The following is a 21,483-nucleotide window of genomic DNA, read 5'->3' on the forward strand; positions in this document are numbered from 1 at the left end:
CATTTCCATAACTGTTTAGCATAAATACAAATCGATAAATTTCAAAATCAAACCGACAAGATACACAACCCTACAAAAGAGTGTCACAGCTTTATTTTATAAAATTTATGTCACACCATTTCTTATATTATTTCATTTTGACAAATCAAAGTCATAATATAAAATCATCCTATTATCTTGATTTTCTTCAATATTGACATAGCTCAATAAATTTTGGATACTTTCCAAACCAGCAAGAAAGAATCTCCAGAAAAATTTAAAATGTCATTAACACACATGCTTGTATAGGACTTCAATATTTTACCCATATAGCACAAGTGAGGTATTAACCATTCCATTCAAAAACTGTCGCTCCGTTTACTAAGATTAGTAAGGTAAGATTTAGCGTCATCTCAAATAGCACATCTGCATAAAAATCGCGGCCTTCTGGATGATATATAACAGCAGGCAACTTTTAGTCACTCAGAATACAGCAGACATTATCATACAATTTCACTTGAGATAAAACTAGTAATGGAGACTCAAAATTGATCTAACAAGTTGTGAAGTTCAAAAGAAGACACTACACTTGACCCTTTTTAATGCTATTCTGGTAGAGGACTTAACACAAGCAAAACAGTTTTGACACATTTAGTGCTTCAGGTTAACGGGGAAATAGCGTTATCAGCTTCCAACAAAAAAGGTATAGCATATGCTGCTTCACCTAAACAATCATGAAAAGGCGGGGACATTTCCAGCTTGATCACCTGAAGCATAGTAGCTATAATTCCCACCACCACGGCTACCCCTACCACCCCTTCCCCGATAATTAGGATAATTCCTGGGGTAATAATTACCAGGTTGATCATAGTATGGGTTGTGGTCATCATGGTAAGACCGTCCTCTACCACGGCCTCCACGGCCATTGTTGTATCCACGACGGCCTCCACCACCTCGATTACCCCTGAAATGCTGATGGGACCTCCGGGGATTCGATTGTTGATTATCAACATTTGCATCCTTCGGATCCTCAACACCTTCTCCCTCATGTCCAACTTCTTCTGGTGCAGCATGTTGCTCGGACAAGTTCTCCTGTTCCCCATCAAAGTAATTTTTATATTGGAAAAAAAGTTAAACATTTATAGCCTTTTATGGTATCTTGTGAATAACAACATTCAACTTGAGAAAGCATTCTCCGAGAAGTACACATGCATACCTGGTTGATATCTTTTGCAGAGCTATCGTGAATTTCGCTAGATTTATCAGCTTGAGAATTTACATGTTCTCCACCCTGGAAAACAAATAAATATTTGAAGTTGGATTATGCAGGAACAGAAGCTACTACAGCTAGGATTTCTAAAGTGACTATATAAAACAGAAAAGAAGTGCTAAAAATGTGGACCTATGCAGAGTCAGTTGACGAGTTACTACCATTACTAAAACACACAAGTGTCACATCATATCTCGAGACAAGAATTTAAAAGCACAACTATTGATAAAATTCTAGCATTTACACATTAATATATCAGAAGTAGTGAATAGATGAAAAACAACATAAGACATCAAAATTTTCAACAAACACATAGGGAAAGACTAAAATATTCTTTTTTCAGATAGTGCTGCCCAAACGATGGTCAAGAGTCAATAAATTATCATTCTCTGATGGTGAAATCAGTGGTTAGGAGAAGAGACAGTGTGTAGTTTACCTTCTACCTCTAACAAATAAAGATAAAATATTCAGCATTGACGGTTAATAAGTTTTTCCATACTTTTCTCAGATGGTGAAATCAGTGTTCCCAGAGAAGATAGTAAGCAACAAACACCAACAGCATACCAGTGTCAATTCCACAAGCGTGATCTAGGGAGGGTAGTGTTTGTGCAGTCCTTACCTCTACCTTGGATGATAGAGAGGTTGTTTCCGATAGACTTTCAGCTCAAGTAAAAGCATTTCGAAAAGAGAAAACAATAGGAGAGAAGAAGACGAGACAAAATGCTGAAGAAAGCATGACAAAGCATACTAATAGAAGGAACAGTCGTTACTACAGAATAATATTATAGTCGAAGTACAGGAAACACTAAATAGTAACAGAAATGGAATAACAAAAAACACAAGTTTGTTTATTTAGTTCTGTTATCTGTTTGAAAGGAGGGGGGAAGGGGAAGGTGGAGATCAAGGCACAACATCATTCAATTAAAGAGGTCATAATAGAGCATTACACTTCAGGGAAATGATTACAAAATGAAAAACTGAACTAAAAACAAAGAAATGTATCTATCAATGACCAAAAGGCATTTGTCCCGGTGCACGCCTGTGCGCGCACGTGAGAGATCCACAACCTTAAACCTTATTGCAGCTAATCAGAAACAGATAAATGCAGCTAGTTAAACTATAGCTTATGTTGTAGTATCACTTCAGGAACTTATTCCAAAACAAGTGCAAAGAGAATAAGCTAACTTTCTAGAAAGAGAGACAAAATAAACTTTAAACCAAGTTCAGGTTGCTTCAGGATTTGCATTAAAAATACACTTTATTGATAAATTTGAGAGGAACTCCATAAGGACCAAATTTAAAGGCCAATTAACCAAATAGAAACAAGAAAATGATCCTTCTCCAAGACTTGAGAACCAAGAAATGTACAGAAGGGATAGCTTCTTCGTAAGAAACCTCAAAAAGAAGGAAAGATCTCAGATTAATAAATTGCAGAATCCCGAATTCACTGTTTCATGGGCAAATTCCTAAATAAAGCTAATTATCCACATATATCAAAACACCAGGCGTATTCGAATATCCCAACAAATTACTAAAGCAAGAAAGAGAGAGAGAAATACATACTTTGAGTTGGAACTCAAAATGGGTTTTGGCCTAGATAAAGATGAAGAAGGAACAGGGAAGTCTCACAGGCAGCCTTTGGTGTCTTAATTGGTCAGGAAGATTGATTACAGCAGAAGATAGTAAACAAGAAGTAACTTGTTATCTTTTACAAAGGAGCAGCAATTAAAGAGGCAGGAAAAAAGAAAAGCATTTTCAGCAGTTAATGTTTTCCCTTCTCATGATATACTCTATCACTTGCAACCCAAGGGTTTGGTCTAGAAGTGGATGATGCGGGAGAAGCAGTGGCATAGCCACATGTAGTGACAGGTGGCCAGTCGAATGCCCTCCGTCGAAAAATTTATATTATGTATATAACAAATTATACAAAGTATATAGGTCAATTTATTTTTCATATGTATATATTAAATCTTGAACACCCTTAATAAAATTTTTGACCACTAGGGAGAAGAATCATGAGGTCCAAGGTCAAATCCAAGCTGAGGCAAGAAAAAACTAGATGATTTCTTCTCTGTTAGAAGGAGATACCAGGTATTGTTGCCTGATGGAATAGTTTGTTTTTTTTTATGAAAAAAGCACACATTGCATAATTTTTATTTTAGAGCGTATAACTACTGCAAAGATGTACCAAACAGAATACTATTAATACAGAAAGTTAATGAATTATTACTTCTAATATACTCTAGCAAATGACCCACTAAACTCATCGAACAAGGAGATTTGAAAACGTTTAAAGTAATCAGATAAATTCCAACAAATATTAGAACAACAATCTAACTCAAGGACTATGGATATAGGATCAAATAGAAATTGGGGGCTTGCGTATCAAGAACACTAAGTAGAAGTAGATGTTCTTGAACAAGCTGGTACCGTCATGTCCCTTCTCTCCCTTGGTCACATCTTACTTGGGACCAATATCCTTCAGTGCATTAATCTGTTCCTCTCCCATGGAAGACATGACAGACACAACAAGGTCTTTGCCCTCCGCGAATCCATCCTTGATCAGTGAGAGAAGATTCTCATCTGTTGGAAGCCTCAGGTCATCCTTAGTATTACCACTGTCAGTGAGGAGACTCACAAATTCATCCTCGGAGATGTCAATAAGCTGGTAATCTGTACGATTAACATGGGGGACATCACAATTGTGCGAAGAGGGAACAATATCCTCAAGTTTCTTGCCAGTGAAAATGTCAATTGCTACAAAGTGACATTTGGCGTGTCCATGCTTGCCAGTCTTGGAAGTGGAGACTTCCACAACCTTGCAAGGACGAGCTTTGATTACAATGTAACCGTTCTTCCGAATAGTACCAGCTTGTTGAGGGTAAGTTTTGGAAGCTCCGGCATCTGCTTTTGATTCAAATTGGTGCTCTTCGTCAGACATTTTCACTAACAATTGAAACTTCTCATAGTTGAAGTGCTTACAAGCTGGCCCAGACTCCACATTATAAAAAGACATTAGGATTTACTCTCTTACTAATATATAGATCGATTTTAGCAAAAAGCGAGCATGGTTGAAGCAATTTTATATTTTATGAAACTCGCGAATTGTCTTATGAGGACTTCCCATGTTTATGATGTGTACGGATAACATTGTTCATAGTGGGTATCATCCTTCTTTAGAGAAGGACTGCATCCATTGTTTATATGGTATCCTAATGTTCTCGTCAATTCATGCTTTTGATTGCTTTTATCTGGAACTTATGTTGTAACGCACCTGTGGGAATCGAATCACAAATTTTAATTTGGTCCCTTCTAAAACCTCGGAGATGTACTATGTTTTCCCCTTTTGCACCAAATAACTACATTGTTTATTAATGACAGAAGAAAAATGCAATAACACGAACCACCCCAGCGGATCTCAAAACAAGCCTTAGAATAACATTAACTCCTATCTAAAATTATTGAAGGGAATATAGAAAGGTACAGATATGAAGACAACACATCAGGGTGTAGGATAGTTAATTTAGGGCAAAGAGAGTAGCACATAAACCAAAAGGAAAAATACTATTAGTCCATAAATGGTAAACACTACAAGGCTGGAGCAGATATGCTCACCTAATTTATTTAAGCTAGAGTCCAAAACTGGAGCATACATGACTTGCGTCATTGAAGGATATAATTTATTTTCCTCTTCTACCAACTTCACTCTTAATCCATGTCATTTGCTTTGTTACATTAAGAATATTGATACAATTATCACCAAGACACCACTCACAAGCCTTTAAGACCTACCTTTGTACAGAGCCAAACACCAAAACCAATCTAGAACAAAAAATGGAACATTTTCCACAAAAGTAAATACATCATTTATCTTGCCAAATGCAGTCCAGGCTATACAACCCAGTCATTTTCAACCCTAGTCCATGTCACCCCAAATGTATGGCTACCATTTGTTAATACACTGGGTTATGTGGTTTAGTTGATGGTATCAAATAACTCTTATACTTAAAAACAGTGTTTAACAATCACTTCTAATTAGCAACTACAGTAATCTTTGTTATTTCACTATATATCTACTATTGTTCAAGATATTATTCTTGGTACCTAAACTAACAAAAGCCTCAATTTTTCACCCACAATAGAAGTACCGCAGAAAAATCTACACCATTCACCAATAAAGTTCATGAACTCTTTATCACACAAATAATAACACAAACGACCATTATTTTAGCAAAATAAAGGAAGGTGTGCTCTGTCAAAGGTACAAGTCCTAAATACCAACCCCAAATAAAATCAAAAGAGGGGAGAAGCACGCAACCTATTAGCAAGGATCAGGTCCCAAAAACCTGAGCAGTCAAAAGATTGGCCTAAAAAAAACCACATAAAAGTCTTCTATTTCCACAAACCAAAAAGAAGTGAAGGTTTGGGCATGTGAAGTACAAATTTTAGCATTGTGCTGAAGTGTGTTCTAGAGTACGCAGAATCAGTATAGGGCCTAATTCAACATCACATAACTTCTATGTTTACTATAATACTATTGGGAAATAGCAAAAGAAAACATGGGTAATCATCGTAAAAGTCAACAAGTTACATTTTCTTGGATATTCTATCTAAGAGGTAGACCAAAGTAGCATTTACCTTCTCATGATAGCGCTCAACTGAACTCTCCACCTGCCCAGTTGCATTGACCGGCAAAACCGTCTCTTCTACTGGCACCTGATAAGACTCATACTCAGCAACAGTCTGTTCCACTCTAAAAACAGGTTCCGTTGTAAAATAGAACGAAGACATGATCTTGTTCAACTTAGATCTCAAACCAGCATCTGCAACGAAACAAAAATATAAGTATATAGAAATGATCACCTCAGTCTTAACTAAAAAGGGGATATTGCTATTAGTACAGTCCCTCCTTTTTAATCTATACCACATTTGTTTTCATGTCCCAAAATGACTAACATTATCTCATTTCTATACAACTTTAAAGAATACAAATATATTATTGCAACTGTACAAAGTTCAAAACTTTGATGAAATATTGAACTTTTTCACTATCAAGCTATCCTTTCATCCATAAATAACAACTATATACCCCGTGTAACCCCACAAATGGGGTCTGGGGAGTGTAGGGTATATGGAGACCTTACCCTACCTAGTGGACAAAGAGAGACACAACTCAAGTGCAGCAAATCAAAATATTTACGAAAACAGTAACAACGACGATATAAAATGGGATGAAAGGAGTAAACTTTGCACTCACAAGTAGCATCTGATTCTGGCACAATGAGCTGATCAGACTTTGTTATCCACAGCTTGGCATGCTCAATACAAGCTTGAAGGGCGTGCTTGTGTGACAAAGTAGAGTTAACAGGACGACAAATGAGTAGCTCACTAAGCATAGAGATCAAATCCAAGTCCTTCTCCGACAACATATCAATCACATCCGTCGACTCATCTTCCGGCATGCAATCATAGTTCAAACAACAAGCCCTCTCATGCATAGCCCTTTTCCACATAGTTGAAACAAAGTCATTTTTCCCCCAATTCGCATGAGCAAACATGCTACCAAAATAAATAATGTTAAGCAAATCCTCAACCTCAACACAACTATTATCGCCTTTTCCAGCTAATTTCTCATCTGGGGAATCCGCAGCAGAGACGAGATGGTGTTGAGTAGCAAGGTTGATTTCTTCCGTTACAGCAGCAGCAAGTGGCTGACGAAGCTTCTCAAGCTCGTCTATGGCAGCAACAACACTGGGTTTTGAGCGGAAAGTTTCTTCTTGCTCCTTGTTAAGTGTTTTCCCATTAGCGAGAGACTCTTCCATCTGTAGAATGCGGTTGTATTTCTTGCGGAGGGCACGGAGGCGTTTGTTGATCACGTTCAAAACAGGTCCATCGGAGGTTTCAGACGCCGCCGTGGCCTCCATCGGAAGATGAAAATAAAGCAGACGAGGAGAAACTGAAGGGATTATGCCGCCGCCGTGAACGGCGGAGTTGTGGAGGGTTTGAGAAGTGAAGTGAAGCGGCGGGAAGACTTGGAGTTTAAGGAGAAAGAATTTTGGGGTTCTTGACAGAGTGGACTGATTTTTCCACTTTCCTCTTAAGTAACAAAAATTATTTTTTTTAATTTTTTTTTTAGGAATAAAATGAAAATGGGCCAAGAGTACGGCGGACGGTAAAATTACCCCATAAAAATATAGTTCGTCTAATTTATTTAAGTTTGATTGGATCATTAATCTATTTTCTTAATAGCTTGGTCCAACTTATTGCAGCTCGTCTAAAAAAACGAACAAATATGATATATAACTATCCTAGAAAAATCTCATAAAGTGAGATTTGAGAATGGTAAAGCGTATTTAGGTTTTATCACTAATAGTAAAGTAGAATGGAGCAACTACGTAAGGAATCAAAATACAATAAACCATAGATGAAATCAAATACGACATGTATATGCTAATACTGTAATCGATATGTAGTCTATACTTCCACTCAGTTAAAGACATGAATGAGCTAGTAATAAGACAACTCTCAACTACCTACTAATATTCTACTCTTATTGACAACCTTTATATCCTTATATATAGGGTCATGTACTCGATACATTAAAGATTGACATATCCTTCCTAATCACATATCCTCGGTACTTCTTCGGCAATACCAGTGTCTTAATTAATCCCTCTATGTCCAACCTTTTAACGAAGGCATTTGCACATTTGCTCTTCACATTCAAACTATCTTAGTCTTCTTTCACTTATTTTATCCAACAAGACATTCACTCCCACTTCGTTTCAAATATTCTCATTCCTAATCATCTTTCCTAGTATGCATGCGCATCTATCTCAATATCCTCATTTCGCCACTTGGGTTTTCATAACTTGGAGTTCTTGACTAACTAACACTTCACTTCATCAACAAAGTCAAATCTTACAACCACTCTATAAAACTTAGTTTCAAGTTGCAGTGGTACTTTAATGTCACACAAAACGCAAGATGCAAATCTCTGCTTCATTCATACCACACCAATATAATGTGTGACATCATCATCGATCACCCCCATTACCTCTTGCTGATACTTTGAGTATCAAATCTCAATTTTACGCATGTTTCATGCTTCACATCATTAGCTTTACACACTTTAAATACTCTCTCTAAACCTACCATTTGTCGATAACTCTTTTGTGTTGCCTCTACAAATTTCTCTGACTTAGTTTTCTTTAATTAGTGAAAATTCCAACTTCTAATACTACTTGCACTGAAATTGCAACTCACGTTAACGCAATGTGGATGCTAAATACTACAATGAAAGAGAATAAAAAAGCATAATAGATCCACAAGACATTGCATAAAGATTGCTTCAGCTTAGTATAAACCTGGTGTTACTACAAGAATATTGCAGCAATGAGCCAGTTACATTCTTATGATTTTGCCTAAACCTCCACCAAGTGAAGATTTAGTACAACTAGAAATGAAGGCACTAAATTTGCACCATGATAACATATGCTTCCACCGAAGCATAAATTAACCAGCAATATTTAACGTTGTTCTTAAACCTCGCCACTCCAGGAGCCTTATTTCTGTATATCTGTGCAAGCAAATGAAATCAGTGAGCAACGTCAACACACTACTCGTCATTCTTTTTGGGAACAATTTGTGAAGAAGAAGGATGGTACCTGAATCATGATGTTTCCCCTGCGAGGATACAGATTGTTGATGCCATTTTGATCAATGTTCTACATCTTCGGGAAGGATTGTTTTTCCTCTGTAAACATACTGCATCTCTTCCTTCCATGTCTGCAGTATATCATGCGTCATTTTATATTAGTTACTCTGATTTTCTACACGAGCAACTTTCAGAGTTCCAAGAACACTAACATCTTGCAAGTTATCATCTTAGGGAGATAAAAGATAAAAGGGAGCACAAGCAAAGTTCACCTCATGTCTGAAGGAAATCCTCGTATTGGGTACATTTGTTTTGTGAATATCGTTTCCTTGAGGGCCTCTCTTGTAGTATTTATTGCCAAGCCAATGTCTCTGCAACATTTACCATAGGAAGTAAAATTAGCATTGGGGTTACAAAGTGCTCTCTAGAATACCCCTTACCCATGAATAAGCTAAACCTCCTTCTCATAATATGTTCGGATGCAGTAAGTTGCATCTCAAGCGCTTCCATTAACCTCTAAGCCTATGTTACTAGTATTTCAACGCCGTCAACCTCCGGGCTAGGTAACAATATACAAGTTTCTCAGAGATGTGATATTTGACACAAGCGGAAACAAAATGAAGTCATCAACACCACTGTAGATGTTCACAAACAACGAAGTTCAAGAACCAGAACTATGAGAAACCACGGTTATAATGTTATAATTACCAGTAAATTTGTGATTTTTCAACCAAAGAAACACTAGTTAGGCCACACACAAGATTTATAAGGGAGTTGCATATAAATTTGGCCTGAATGCTGCAATCGCTCACCTTGTCTGCATGATTGAATCCTGACTGATAGACTGAATTCCTAGCTATCTCACAAAGGTCACAAGAGCTCAGCTTCCATACCTGAAAAAATATAAGTTGGTTAAGGACATGTGGATATTTTACTGATTAGAAAAAAAAAAGGGACTGACCTTAGCTGCAACACTGTATTCTTCCACAAGGGGCTCTTTTGTCAAGTGGATTTGCAAGGGATCATCAGTAGAGAGTGAAACGTTCATGCCACGGTGGAAGAACATAAGGAATGGGTTCCGATTATAGTCAAGGAAAAGTGAATTATTGCTCAGGGGAGACATTGCCAGTCCAACCTGAATAGTTTTACAGAAACAATGACAATATAAAGTGAATAGATAGAGGAAGGGTTACAATGTAACATGATAATGAATCAAATCATCGGATGGACCAAATTTATGGGAAGTTATTGTACATATAAAACATGCTGCATACTGAATAAACAAAATGTAGTTGAATTGCACACCTACTGCCATCTTAGTGTATATCAATAAAAAAGAGTATTAGATTTGTTCAAGAAGCCAAAGCTAGATGCAGAACTGCTGGGAAATATGCAACAAAGTGGACATACAATACATCAAAAACAGTTAGGGAGCTCTTCTAGAGAAACATTTTCTATTTCAATGTTCTATGGATAAACTTGCTTACTCTATATAATTTGACACTTTGATTGACAGCTAGTATACAATACTATTACGTTAAATTGCCCGTACGTTTTTCTTATCATTTTTCCTCATTATGGTTCTCAATCCAGTGTGTGAATCCCTCTTTTACAGCCTCAATATTTTGAACTTAATCATATTAGCAATGCTTCATAAACTTCAACAAGCACCTCATAGGACATTACAGCCCTTCCACTGTACGCATGTGTAATACAATCTTCCTTAGACCACCCCACAAATGATTTAGTAATGTCATCTAATTGCAGGTAATTCAAAAATACATCTAAACAAAGCTCACTGGCATATCAGTTAATGAGGTGAAGGTAATGAGGAGAAGTACCTGAGCAAGGTAGTAAAGATAATGCAGTACAGGGGTCTTCCGCAAATTGATTCCATGAGAAATGTTATGACATAAAAGAAATCCGGCAGCTAAATGATCAACATCACCCGCCTGTATGAACATGAGAGCATAAATTTGGGGCACTTGTCTGTAGCTAACTAAAAGATCAGCTGAAGCAAACACTAACCTCCCCGCAGTGTGGTCTTAATCTGATTGTTGGCAACCCTTTTGATTCACGAAGCTAAGGACATAAGAAATAATAAGTACATAAGATACAATCTTGCTCTGGAAAGAAAGACAACAATCCACACAATCTTTTAGAAAAGATGTCCTCTACCTTACACGGAGAAAAGGGTGATGGTAGACAGGAAGAAGCTCAATATATGCTAGCAAACATAAATACTAAAAAAGAGGTTGGTAAACATCACATGATAAAGTTATAAAATTTCCTTCAAAAGTGGAGGCGTTTATTTTTTCAGCTTCTAGCTAAGATTGTTAAGGAATTGTTGCACACAAACGAATTTTGTGGATGGGGGCAGTAAAATTTCTTTTAGAACTCATGTGGGGGGAAGTGGGAACTTCAATGTATGTGTGGTTGAAGCAAAGAAAGCCTCAAGGCTCTTGGCCACTGGTATCTTCATTAGGTAGCCCATTATGAGCTTGACCTAAACTCCTAGTCTTTGTTAAGTTACTGAATAACCAACTTTAATTTGAAAGAACTTGATTGGAATTATTTATCCTGAAACTGTCCAGAAAATAAAATAATTTAAACGTCTCTTGCAGTATCAATTTAATGACAAGATTTATTCTATTTTTATTTTTTTATAACCAAGAAATCACTGAGGCGACTGGCCATGCTCCAAAACCTAGCGGATAATTGATCGCCCCTCTTCTACCCTTCTCCGCTTAAATATCAAGCTTTGGTCGGCAGGATTCAAACCCGTGATATCTTGAACATTTATTATTTTTATTGAGAAGGAATGAATAACACAGAATGTAGTCTGCTCATGGACAAATTTGAAACAGAGAGAAAGAAGAATGAGAAAAGAGATGAAAAGAAAAAGGGGATAGTAAAATAGGACAAAAGAATGCAGGTAATGAAGAGTGACCATCTGGGAATATAAATGTCCTGTACATGCATTCACTAAATGTCTTAGTCAAATTGGATTCAAATTTCTCTCACTTATTTCTTGACTTTTCAACAAGAAGTTTTGGTATTAACAAAATTTATTCAATAGATTAAATCTGCATATGCTTCACCGCTAGGACAGTCACTTTCTTCAGTTCTGACTTCTGATTTTAAGGAACTTCAATTAAACCACCTACTGTTATAGATAATTTTTCTGGAACAAAATTAGACAGCAAAGGAAGATAAAAATTTGATGAGTACATTGCAGATGTAAGAGCCTGCAAATATTTGGGATCATGAAGCACCACTGACCTTGTTGAGTGTATACAAGTTCGCATAACAGTAATACGCATAATAAGAAAATGCTGGATTGAACTGATTTGTCCATTCATCGGGCTTCGGCATGTGCTTGGTAGGACGTCTCTCTGGTTTACTTTCATCATCAACCATGTCAAAACCTACTACCTGTCCCCGAAATAATAAAACTTTAGGCTACTTCAATTGGCTAAAATTTTCTAATACTACGCATGCACAGAATGTATTGAATAAATTGGTTCCTGTATGACGGCATTCTAGCAGTGAATAACAAGAAACATAGAAAATGATGGCCGCCTTCATTAGAAAGATATATGTACTTCCATAGCTGCACTCATTAAAACTCTTGTTCCCAAGATTCATATTGAAAGGTTGCAGTAAGCCAGGTCCATATCAAATGTTATATTGGACTAACTCCATGGAAAACAATTTGTAGCAGATAAGAACAAAAAAAATTAGATAAAAGTAAGAAATGAGGGGCAAAGGAAATGCTGTTTATTGGCTGCAGTGCACAAAATTGAAATCGACAGATTATAAAAGAGAAATCAGAAAATTTCAAAATATAGCTTTGGTGTTTAGGGTAAACAACGTAACTATAAAGATTAGAAAGGAAACATACCTGCATTAAAAACAGATGCAAATGAGGATGAGACTTTGGATCAACTGTGACCTCAAATAGTGGAATAAACACATTATCTAGAATATTCTGGAAGGACGTGACAGTTCCCATACTCCTGTACACATTGTATAACCGAGGGAGCTGCAAAGTGTAAAAGTGAGAAATGCATCATATATCCATAAGCAACTATACCGATATAATCACTGAAAGGATCTAAATTAACTAGGAGAACTGATTTGCGATTAACTATTACATTCAAGTAGAACTTAGAACTTGCTGCACTAAGACGTAAACTAGAAGCACGGGGGCAAAGCAGCGGCCCCATCATTTATCCACCAAACATCCGTTTACTTTCCTCCTTACCTCTTCCTCTTTCCCTCACCCAGATTCCCATATGGGGAAGGGAAAGTTTGTCTCATTCAGCATTTGAAGTCTATTTTGGTGCTCACTTTATCGAGCAAGTTCCTGAATATTCCAAAATCATGTCTGAACCAATCAAACCGACATCACATACTAAGCAAACCATGCTCTCAGTTGGTCACCATTAACATGCTACCAGCATCAACCATTGGGTCCTCCACTTAAGCACTTCAAAAATAGCTTATACTTTAAAATAATATCAATGTCATCTAGAGAAACTTCTAGAACATGCCCCACCCACCCAACACATTTCTATATTGAAACGTGAGGACAGAAATGTGTAACAAATAGGACAGTCTTCAAAGCAAGGGATGAGTCTGGCAGTGATATGAAGAGCAATGTGTCCGCAAGGCAAAATAGGAAAGAGAAAGTGATGGGAGGTCCTATACATGTTTATTCAAGTATTCGTAGCTAAGAATTCTCTAACTTTTTAGAAATGTGCAATCCTCATGTAATGTATCATATTTGTTGTAGGTAAGAATTCTATAACTTCTTAGAAATGTATAATCCTCATGTAATTTATCATATTTATGTAGGTAATGAAGGTGGTGAAGAAAGTAGCCCAAAAGAAAAGTATTACGAGAATATAAAATGAAAAAAAAAGGCTTCATTTACACAAATATAACATGATCAGCATAAAACCCACCTGAATCAACCATACTGCATTTTGGCTATAAAGTTCATTGTTCACAAACCAGCTAGCCAGTGTATCCCATTCACTTTGTTTCCTTCCATAGATGGAGATTCTGTATTCAGCCAACTGTTCAAGAAGAAAGGATTGTCATACATTATAACGGCAAATTGTCCCCATACTGAAATATGATAGAAGTACTCCGCAAATAAGGTGTATATTGACAATCAGAGCCTAGAATTAAAAAACAGGAGGCAAAGGCTAATGTGATAGCTACATATTATATCTTAAAAGTATTATTAAGTACCCATACATATTGGAAGCAGTTTTCATTCTTGAGGGCTACAAACTGCCTACGCCAATCAAACGGGGCATCCTCACAAGTTGCAAGAACTACAGTCACATGCAGTGTTTTAGTGGTCAATGAAACTGGGACAGACCATGAGAGACTGGGACTCATACCCCAGTAGTAATCAAAAAAACTTAAGATACAAACAAAAACTAAAGATTTTTCTAATCACAAAAACAAACAATAATTTCAAATCAGCATGAAGCCCCGGGAAATTCCCGGATAAACAAGAAGTTGCACATCAACAGATCGACAATTATGAATCTGGTGCTTCTGAGTACAGCAACAAAATTAGACTTCGATAACAGAACCAATTTCTCATGAACAGCTTGTCATGGCAAAGAGATAAAGATTAGAGGAAATATTCGGTCAGCAGAAGTCATATATTTGCAAACAACAGTTGAATCATACGCCATTCCAGAAAAGAAGCCATTTGTGTCAAATTCTCCCTGTCCCTAGTTAATTATCCTAGTCTAACTTTGACAGCCAACATGTTTTCAAGTTTGGTCATCCAATCCTTTCAACAAGTTGTTGTTAGATATGGGGATCACACTTCAATGAGGCATAATTGCAGCAGTTTGGGCTCTTGCAAATGGTAAGCTCTTATTAGGTCAAGTTCAAATCAAGATAATCAGAGCACAAATGATATTGACAATTGGCAGTATCCTTTCAAAATCAATGACAGTAAGCTCTCCCATCTACAAGGTCAAGCGAAGTAAGACTTTTAGTAGTCTCACAGCATTTATGTAATATTCTTCTATTTATCAAGAAGTATGCAGAGTTGATCATTGTTCAGTAATTTCAGGAAAACTGGGGCAACAACTGAATGAGTAAAATGGTATTATATTCAGCTTGGGAAAAAGCACAAATACCCTCTCAACCTATGTCCGAAATCTCAGAGACACACTTATACTATATTGTGGTCCTATTACCCCCTTAGTATAGTATAAGTGTCTCTGAGATTTCTGGCATAGATTAAGGGGGTACTTGTGCATTATCCCTTCAGCTTTTTTAAGAAAATATACACATTTCATGTTAACAAAAAAGAGTTGCACATGCTTAAGTCGTTATAATACTGATTAAGGCATGTTGTTGTACCTGGTATTTGCTTGCTTCAAGATCTTGCAAGACTTCCTTAGTGACTTCAGCCAAGAAGCGTCCTGAATAAGACAATATTTGGAAAACGAAGAAATTTATTGTGGACTGTTACCGAAAGAATAATTAGGTGTCATCAAGCAACTGTCAACAGAAAAGAAAGTGCAGCTTTAACAGTATGGCAACAGTTGCCTTGATGGAAGTTCCAAATAAAATTACTCGCTGCAGAGATTTTTAATTGAACAAAAACAAAAGTTAACTGCTGCAGAATGTGTTCAATGGAACCAAATAAAATTCATATCATATGCTTTAATTATGACAGTTGTGTTACAGGAGATTCAGGATAAAATTGAAGAAAATAAGTTAGAATTGGTGATGTCAAATGACAACTCTGTAGGATAGGTAATTCACTGTTAGGAGTTGTGTTTTCAAGAGACACACCTTGGATAAGGTTGTCTTGCTTTAAAAAGATTTCTCTGAGTCTGCTTTGTCCGCATGGATTATATTTGAGATTGAATTTGTCAAACCGGTGAAATGTACTCTTATCAGCATGTACGTCCAATAGATCAACATTCATATCATACCTGCAAATAAAGTGCTTAGAAGAGAGAGAATAAATAGTGGACCTCCCACCCTGGGCACAGATAGCAGAATATTAGAACTTATGCAGAAAAACAAAAGAGAGCAGGGGAAGGTTAATGCAAACCCTGTCAAGTCCAAACTCTCAAAGACTTCCTTCAGTGTAAGATATTGTCCATCCCGAAATATGACTACCTGTTTAGTGAAGAGTCATGTGATTAAGGCCAAAAGAACAGGCATGCCGACATACCCTAAGAAATCTGCAAGTGAAAGCATATTCCCTGGAAGCAATAATTTTCCTACCTCATCAGGTTCTTTTCTCAGTTTCGACTTGATGAACCGCAGAAGATGCTTCTGATTCATGCAAGCAGAATGATGCACATGAGTATCAACCTTTCTGATATTGTAAAAATCACGATGAGGAGCACTTTTTTGAGCCAGAAATTCCCGGTCAGCATTTACGAGCAAATGGAGGCGAAATTTCTGTACCATATCAAGAAAATGCTATGAAAAAAAAAAAGAGAACTAACAGGTGGTACAATATCAAGATAACATGCAATAACAACAAAATTGGACAAAAGGGGGGGAAATTAAAGAGAATTGCCAAACCCGTCACCTCCTCGAGAAATCTCAAACGATGATGACAATAAGAACGAACATTTCCTACAGCCATTACTTTGAGGACATGGTGCATATCAGTGAAAAATGTTGTTGCACTAGCAACAGGAAACAGCTCTTCCGTATCTACAACATGCAAGGTAGGATGTGAAGATCCCATGAAGAAGGAAGACAAGAATTAATGATGAAACAATGTCAAACTACAACATCCAATCAAATGTGCTCCACTTTTGAAACCAAGCATACCGTTTTCACTAGCATAAACACGTACAACTCCGTCCTCCATCTTAAAATGGTGCTGTGTGCAATCCAAGAAGTATTATTATTAGAAATTGTGCTTGAGACAACATCCATACTTTGAGATACTGAGAATACGGCAACCTAAAAATCAAACCCTTTACGGTCATAAATGAGTTGAGGATCACAACTCACAGAAGATGCTTCAAAGTGGCCAAAGCTAAATGGATCATGTTTCTTATCTGACGCTTTTGATTCACTTATTGTCTCTTTCATCCATGGAGCAATTTCTTCCCTGTAAACATACTTCTCTCTCAAATCTAAACATTCACGGATCAACTTCAGTACTTCTTCCTCCTCGACGTTTCCAGGATCTGCAGAAGAAATGATAGCAATTGAAAGAATAATATTAAGTATGAATAAGATCACAATAACACAAACTTTCTTAAATTTGAGGGATCTCACTAGTAGTGGTTGACACATCCCTCATTAGTATACCAAAAAAATATTGCATGAGAATGCATCACAACAACCCACCATCCACTCCCAATTTATGTTTTTGTGCACCAAGCCATGTAACAAATGCATTTATATGTTGCCTAAATTGTTAATCACTTGTTGGTATGAGTCCCGTGGGGGTTCAGCCTTGTTCGGATCAGTTTAGAATTGGACATAGTACAATAGTGATCACAGGGAGCAAGGCTGCAAACACGGAAAAGAGGAATCGAGGATGCAGGATTAACAACTTCGTGATCGCAATGTAAGACCTCAGCTTACAGAGCCTCGTCCACAATTACAAAGCAAGGACTGTGATGGCGACAAGAGCCCGACTCATCTGGCTCCACAATAGTAGCAGGGGTTCCGCGATCACATAAGCCCTGGTATGTATATTAAGAGTAAAGGGACAGACAAGTTCTTTTCACAAATCAGGGTTCTGATCTAAGAATTTGAGTTATTCTAAGAGAGGTAATGACCTATTAGCCAAAGGTAACAATTCTAATTCATTTTTAGAGATCATTGACATGATTATCAAGGAAAATAATTTAATATGAGATATTCATAAGCAACACTTGCTAGAGGATATGGTCTTCTAAAACTTGTAGAGAACAAGAAGATGAGAATACCATGTGTTGTAGCAGGCAGGGGCAAAATGTTGTTGAAGAAACTGGGATCATTTTCCACAATGTGCATAGATGCTTTGTCTACCTCTCCAACTGCATGATCTATGTTAGATCTTGCCTCAGGTACGGCTGTTTTATGCTGAAGATGAATATGACTTTCAGTCAAGGCAGAAACAGAAAATTCTTCTTCGGTTGGACCAATATCCTACAAAGTAATGGGAGCAAAAGAAGTAACTTCATGAGCGATTTCAGTTTTAAAATATCTAACTGTCCTAATCATAAAACCATAGTGGCTGGTGGGAGGATAGCAATCTGATGCAGCTGCACTACCTTAAGTCAATAAGCTGAATAAAATAATCATCAAATGTTTGTGAAATTAATGACATGCAATTCAACATTTGATCAGTCGAGATGAGAGACTCTAAATATCCATGGGAGGAAGAAATAATTAGTAGAACGCTCAGAAGCATTCAGAAATTGGAGAGAATGCTAGGTTGGTTGGAAGCAGCAAATATAGCAATTTGGTCAGTATGACATATACCATATGCAGTCTTTTCTTTCTCTTCCTCTTGTTTTGTTTTAACAAATACATTAAACAATTCTCATCATCATGCACTGATGCACACATGCCACACAGTATAGAGAATGATTTGACATTCTTATTTTCTCTTATTTTAACAACATGAAACACACACCTGAGATACTACCTAAATTCAGAGAGTTAGAAACAAACTTAACGCTTTGATACAAAACAACAATGATATACTTCTTGAATACACTCAGTGCCCCATTGGCATTGTGGTGCTTTGTGAATAAAATTACTTTACCTATAAAAAAACACTACTCCTATAAATCCAGTGAAGTGTAACTTCACATTCATATACCTAGAACTTCAGGATTTATTAATCAACATTAAATGTCAGTAATTGAATATGTAAACGCTAAAACACCACTGGCTGTAAGGAAGAGAAAGCTAGATAAGATTATATTTGGATATGCATATATGTACAGAAAAATGGCAGAAGCATATCAGAATTCACATTTGAGCAGTTCAAAAATGTTACATTTTCATAAGAGTAAACAACATCCTCTGCAGCAACAGCAAACTCGTCTTTGTCCTCATTAGAGTTGCCAACACCTTCAACTACAGAATCAGCTGGAAGTTTCGAAGTCATTGGCTTCCCAACAGATTCCATTCGCATCGACGGATTCAAGCTACTCAAAGCTCTTTCTTCACCTGCAATATGACAAAGTATAGAATATATAATTAATACTCACAAAAATCTATCTTCACCTCAAATATTACCTGTCTCAATCCATCTCATCCGAACATATTCTCATAAATTAGTTCGTCTTACACTGGCTATCTATCACACAAATAAAAATTCAAAAGCACTCGAGTTCAAAGCACGTACCACTCTTGCTTTTGTTTCTAGGAGAAAATGAACTGGAAGGAACCAAATTAAGCCTCTCCGTGGAATTCGACAATAGTATCTTATCAGTCCGATTTAAACTCGAATCCTCATTCAACCACTCATTCGAAACACGAACATTAGGCATTGACGACGAAACTCTGTAACTTCCCAACACATTACCACCATTATCATCATAATCATCGTCATCATCAATATTATCAATCGAAGTCGATAAGTTACTGGTATAAACATTCCTAGTTTTAACATTCTCAATCTCATCTTCATTGAAATCAAACTCTTCCGGCTCGGAATCGGAAATAGGATAACTGAGTTGATGTTTCCGGCGAAGCTTGATGAGGCGATCGAGAATTTCATCGACGCTGCGCTTATGGAGGAAGAAGCCGGCGATAGCCATCACAGAAGCTCCGAAGAGTGCTGCTATGGCGAGTTGCACTTGAGAAGTTGATGGAGGTGACATTTTTTGGTTTGCTGAAGCAAAGCAAGTGAGAATTTGTGTGAGTGATTACCGTTTTGGGTTTTATAGGGTTTCACTTCCTGAGGTTTATGTTAAGTTAACCCTGGCTTTATTAAGCAAGTATTTATACATCTTTTAAATATTTCGAGAAATAAAAAAAAATTATAATCTTTCTAAAATATTTGTAATACATAATTTCTAAATACATAATAAATAAATAAAAAAGCAAATTTCACGTATAGTAAATAAAAAATGGGCAATTTTCACATATAACAAACAAAAAATTTATATTTGTATGTTATAGCAAAATTTGCATAATTGCGCTCCATAGCAAACATAAAACTGTATAATTCGCTATACATATACAATTGTATAATTCGCTGGCCAAAATTGTATAATTCGCTGGCCTAAATTGTATAATTCGCTAGCCTATTTCGCTGCAATTGTATAATTCGCTATCCTATTTCACTGCAATTGTATAATTCGCGGCCTATTTCGCTGCAATATTTTTATAAAATTTGTTTTGCATACAGTTGAATCGAATTAAAATGTATGTATATTGCATAATTATAAGTGTATAGCAAGAAGATATATGTTTTTCTCTCGCTTTATACAAAAACAGAAACACAATATATACACTTCTGTTGTATAAAGCTAGATAAAATTGTATTTCACTGCAATTGTATAATTCGCAATTGTATAATTCGTTGCCTTTTTCTCTGCAATATTTGAAGTAAAATGTTTGTAAATTATATAATTAAGTGTATAATACGAAGATATATATTTTTGCATGTGTATATACAATTTTCTCTCGCTTTATACAAAACAGAAACAGAATTATACACTTCTGTGTATAAAGCGAGAGAGGCGAGCGAGAATGGAGAGTGGCGAGCGAGATTTCTGGGAGAGAGACGCTGGCAAATTTTAGCTAACGTTTGTTATGGAGCACAATTAAATCAAACCCTAGCTATTCCATTTGTTTTAGGTTATTGGTTTGCTATTATATACAATTTTCCCATAAAAAAATCATATTTGTATACTATAGCAAAGTTTGCATAATTGCGCTACATAACAAACATAGAAACTATATAATTCGTTATACATATACAGTTGAAGCAAATTGTTTAATTTAAGTGTATAAAACAAGAAAGAGAAATACACTTGGGCAGAGAACTATATAAAAACGAAGTGTATAAAATGAATTGTATTATTATAAGTGTATAGAACGATTTATATACAATTTGAATTTGTATAAAATGAGAAAGAGATAAAGACAAAAGAGAATTAATAAGGAATATACAATTGAATCGATTTGTATAAAACGAGAAAGAGAGAAATAGATACAATTGAAAATTGTATAAAACGAGAAAGAGAGAAAGGCAAAAGAAACTGGGCAGGGGAGTATTTTTATTGTATAATTATAGGTATATAGGACGAAATATACTTGCATGTGTATATACAATTTTCTCACGCTTTATACAAACAGAAACGCAATTTATACATTTCGCTTTTGTTTGTATAAGTGGGAAAGGCGAGGGTGGCGAGCGAGATCTGGAAGAGGGGAGAGAGGGGAACGAAAATATATGTATTTATACAATTTTCTCTGATTTATACAATTATAAACAATTTTTATACACTTGTATTTGAATAAAAAGTGAGGAAGCGAGCGAGAGATTGGAGGAGAGTGGCGAGCGAGATATTTAGGAGAGAGGCGCCTGACAATATTTTGCAAA

The 21,483-nt window shown here is 36.4% G+C and overlaps 2 protein-coding genes and 1 pseudogene across 3 annotated transcripts; all 3 read right to left on the reverse strand.

The window, feature by feature from the left end:
• Nucleotides 1-406: 406 nt before the first annotated feature.
• On the reverse strand, nt 407-7,357 carry LOC101253779 (uncharacterized protein C12G12.07c). Its single transcript, XM_004238709.5, has 4 exons — nt 6,507-7,357; nt 5,888-6,072; nt 1,196-1,270; nt 407-1,071 (listed from the first exon to the last, which is right to left on the reverse strand). The coding sequence occupies exons 1-4, from the start codon at nt 7,171-7,173 to the stop codon at nt 712-714; spliced, it is 1,287 nt and encodes a 428-aa protein (XP_004238757.1). The 5' UTR covers nt 7,174-7,357; the 3' UTR covers nt 407-711.
• Nucleotides 3,435-4,234, reverse strand: LOC101254086 (eukaryotic translation initiation factor 5A-3 pseudogene; annotated as a pseudogene). Its single transcript, XR_011221061.1, has one exon. The product of XR_011221061.1 is annotated as a eukaryotic translation initiation factor 5A-3 pseudogene (transcript).
• A 1,212-nt stretch (nt 7,358-8,569) lies between the features above and the next one.
• LOC101254382 (probable AMP deaminase) lies at nt 8,570-19,901 on the reverse strand. Its single transcript, XM_004238711.5, has 20 exons — nt 19,276-19,901; nt 18,925-19,097; nt 17,864-18,065; nt 16,935-17,113; nt 16,749-16,800; nt 16,501-16,628; nt 16,188-16,367; nt 16,012-16,079; nt 15,747-15,889; nt 15,309-15,370; nt 13,877-13,990; nt 12,811-12,951; nt 12,189-12,341; nt 10,935-10,988; nt 10,748-10,858; nt 9,868-10,041; nt 9,719-9,799; nt 9,179-9,277; nt 8,917-9,037; nt 8,570-8,828 (listed from the first exon to the last, which is right to left on the reverse strand). The coding sequence occupies exons 1-19, from the start codon at nt 19,751-19,753 to the stop codon at nt 8,969-8,971; spliced, it is 2,661 nt and encodes an 886-aa protein (XP_004238759.1). The 5' UTR covers nt 19,754-19,901; the 3' UTR covers nt 8,570-8,828; nt 8,917-8,968.
• Nucleotides 19,902-21,483: the final 1,582 nt, after the last annotated feature.

Source organism: Solanum lycopersicum, chromosome 5, assembly GCF_036512215.1.
Source record: "Solanum lycopersicum chromosome 5, SLM_r2.1".
Lineage (NCBI taxonomy): Eukaryota > Viridiplantae > Streptophyta > Magnoliopsida > Solanales > Solanaceae > Solanum > Solanum lycopersicum.

Bases quoted from the DNA above. Each gene is read 5' to 3' on its own strand.
- LOC101253779 (XM_004238709.5), bottom strand. From the start codon at position 7,173: ATGGAGGCCACGGCGGCGTCTGAAACCTCCGATGGACCTGTTTTGAAC. The intron at 6,073-6,506 runs GTGAGTGCAAAG...GTTTCGTTGCAG, and splicing joins GCCAGAATCAGATGCTACTT to ATGCTGGTTTGAGATCTAAG. The intron at 1,072-1,195 runs GTATGCATGTGT...GATGGGGAACAG, and splicing joins CTGCAAAAGATATCAACCAG to GAGAACTTGTCCGAGCAACA.
- LOC101254382 (XM_004238711.5), bottom strand. From the start codon at position 19,753: ATGTCACCTCCATCAACTTCTCAAGTGCAACTCGCCATAGCAGCACTC. The intron at 16,629-16,748 runs GTATGCTTGGTT...TGCATGTTGTAG, and splicing joins TGTTTATGCTAGTGAAAACG to ATACGGAAGAGCTGTTTCCT. The intron at 9,278-9,718 runs GTGAGCGATTGC...TAAATGTTGCAG, and splicing joins GATTCAATCATGCAGACAAG to AGACATTGGCTTGGCAATAA.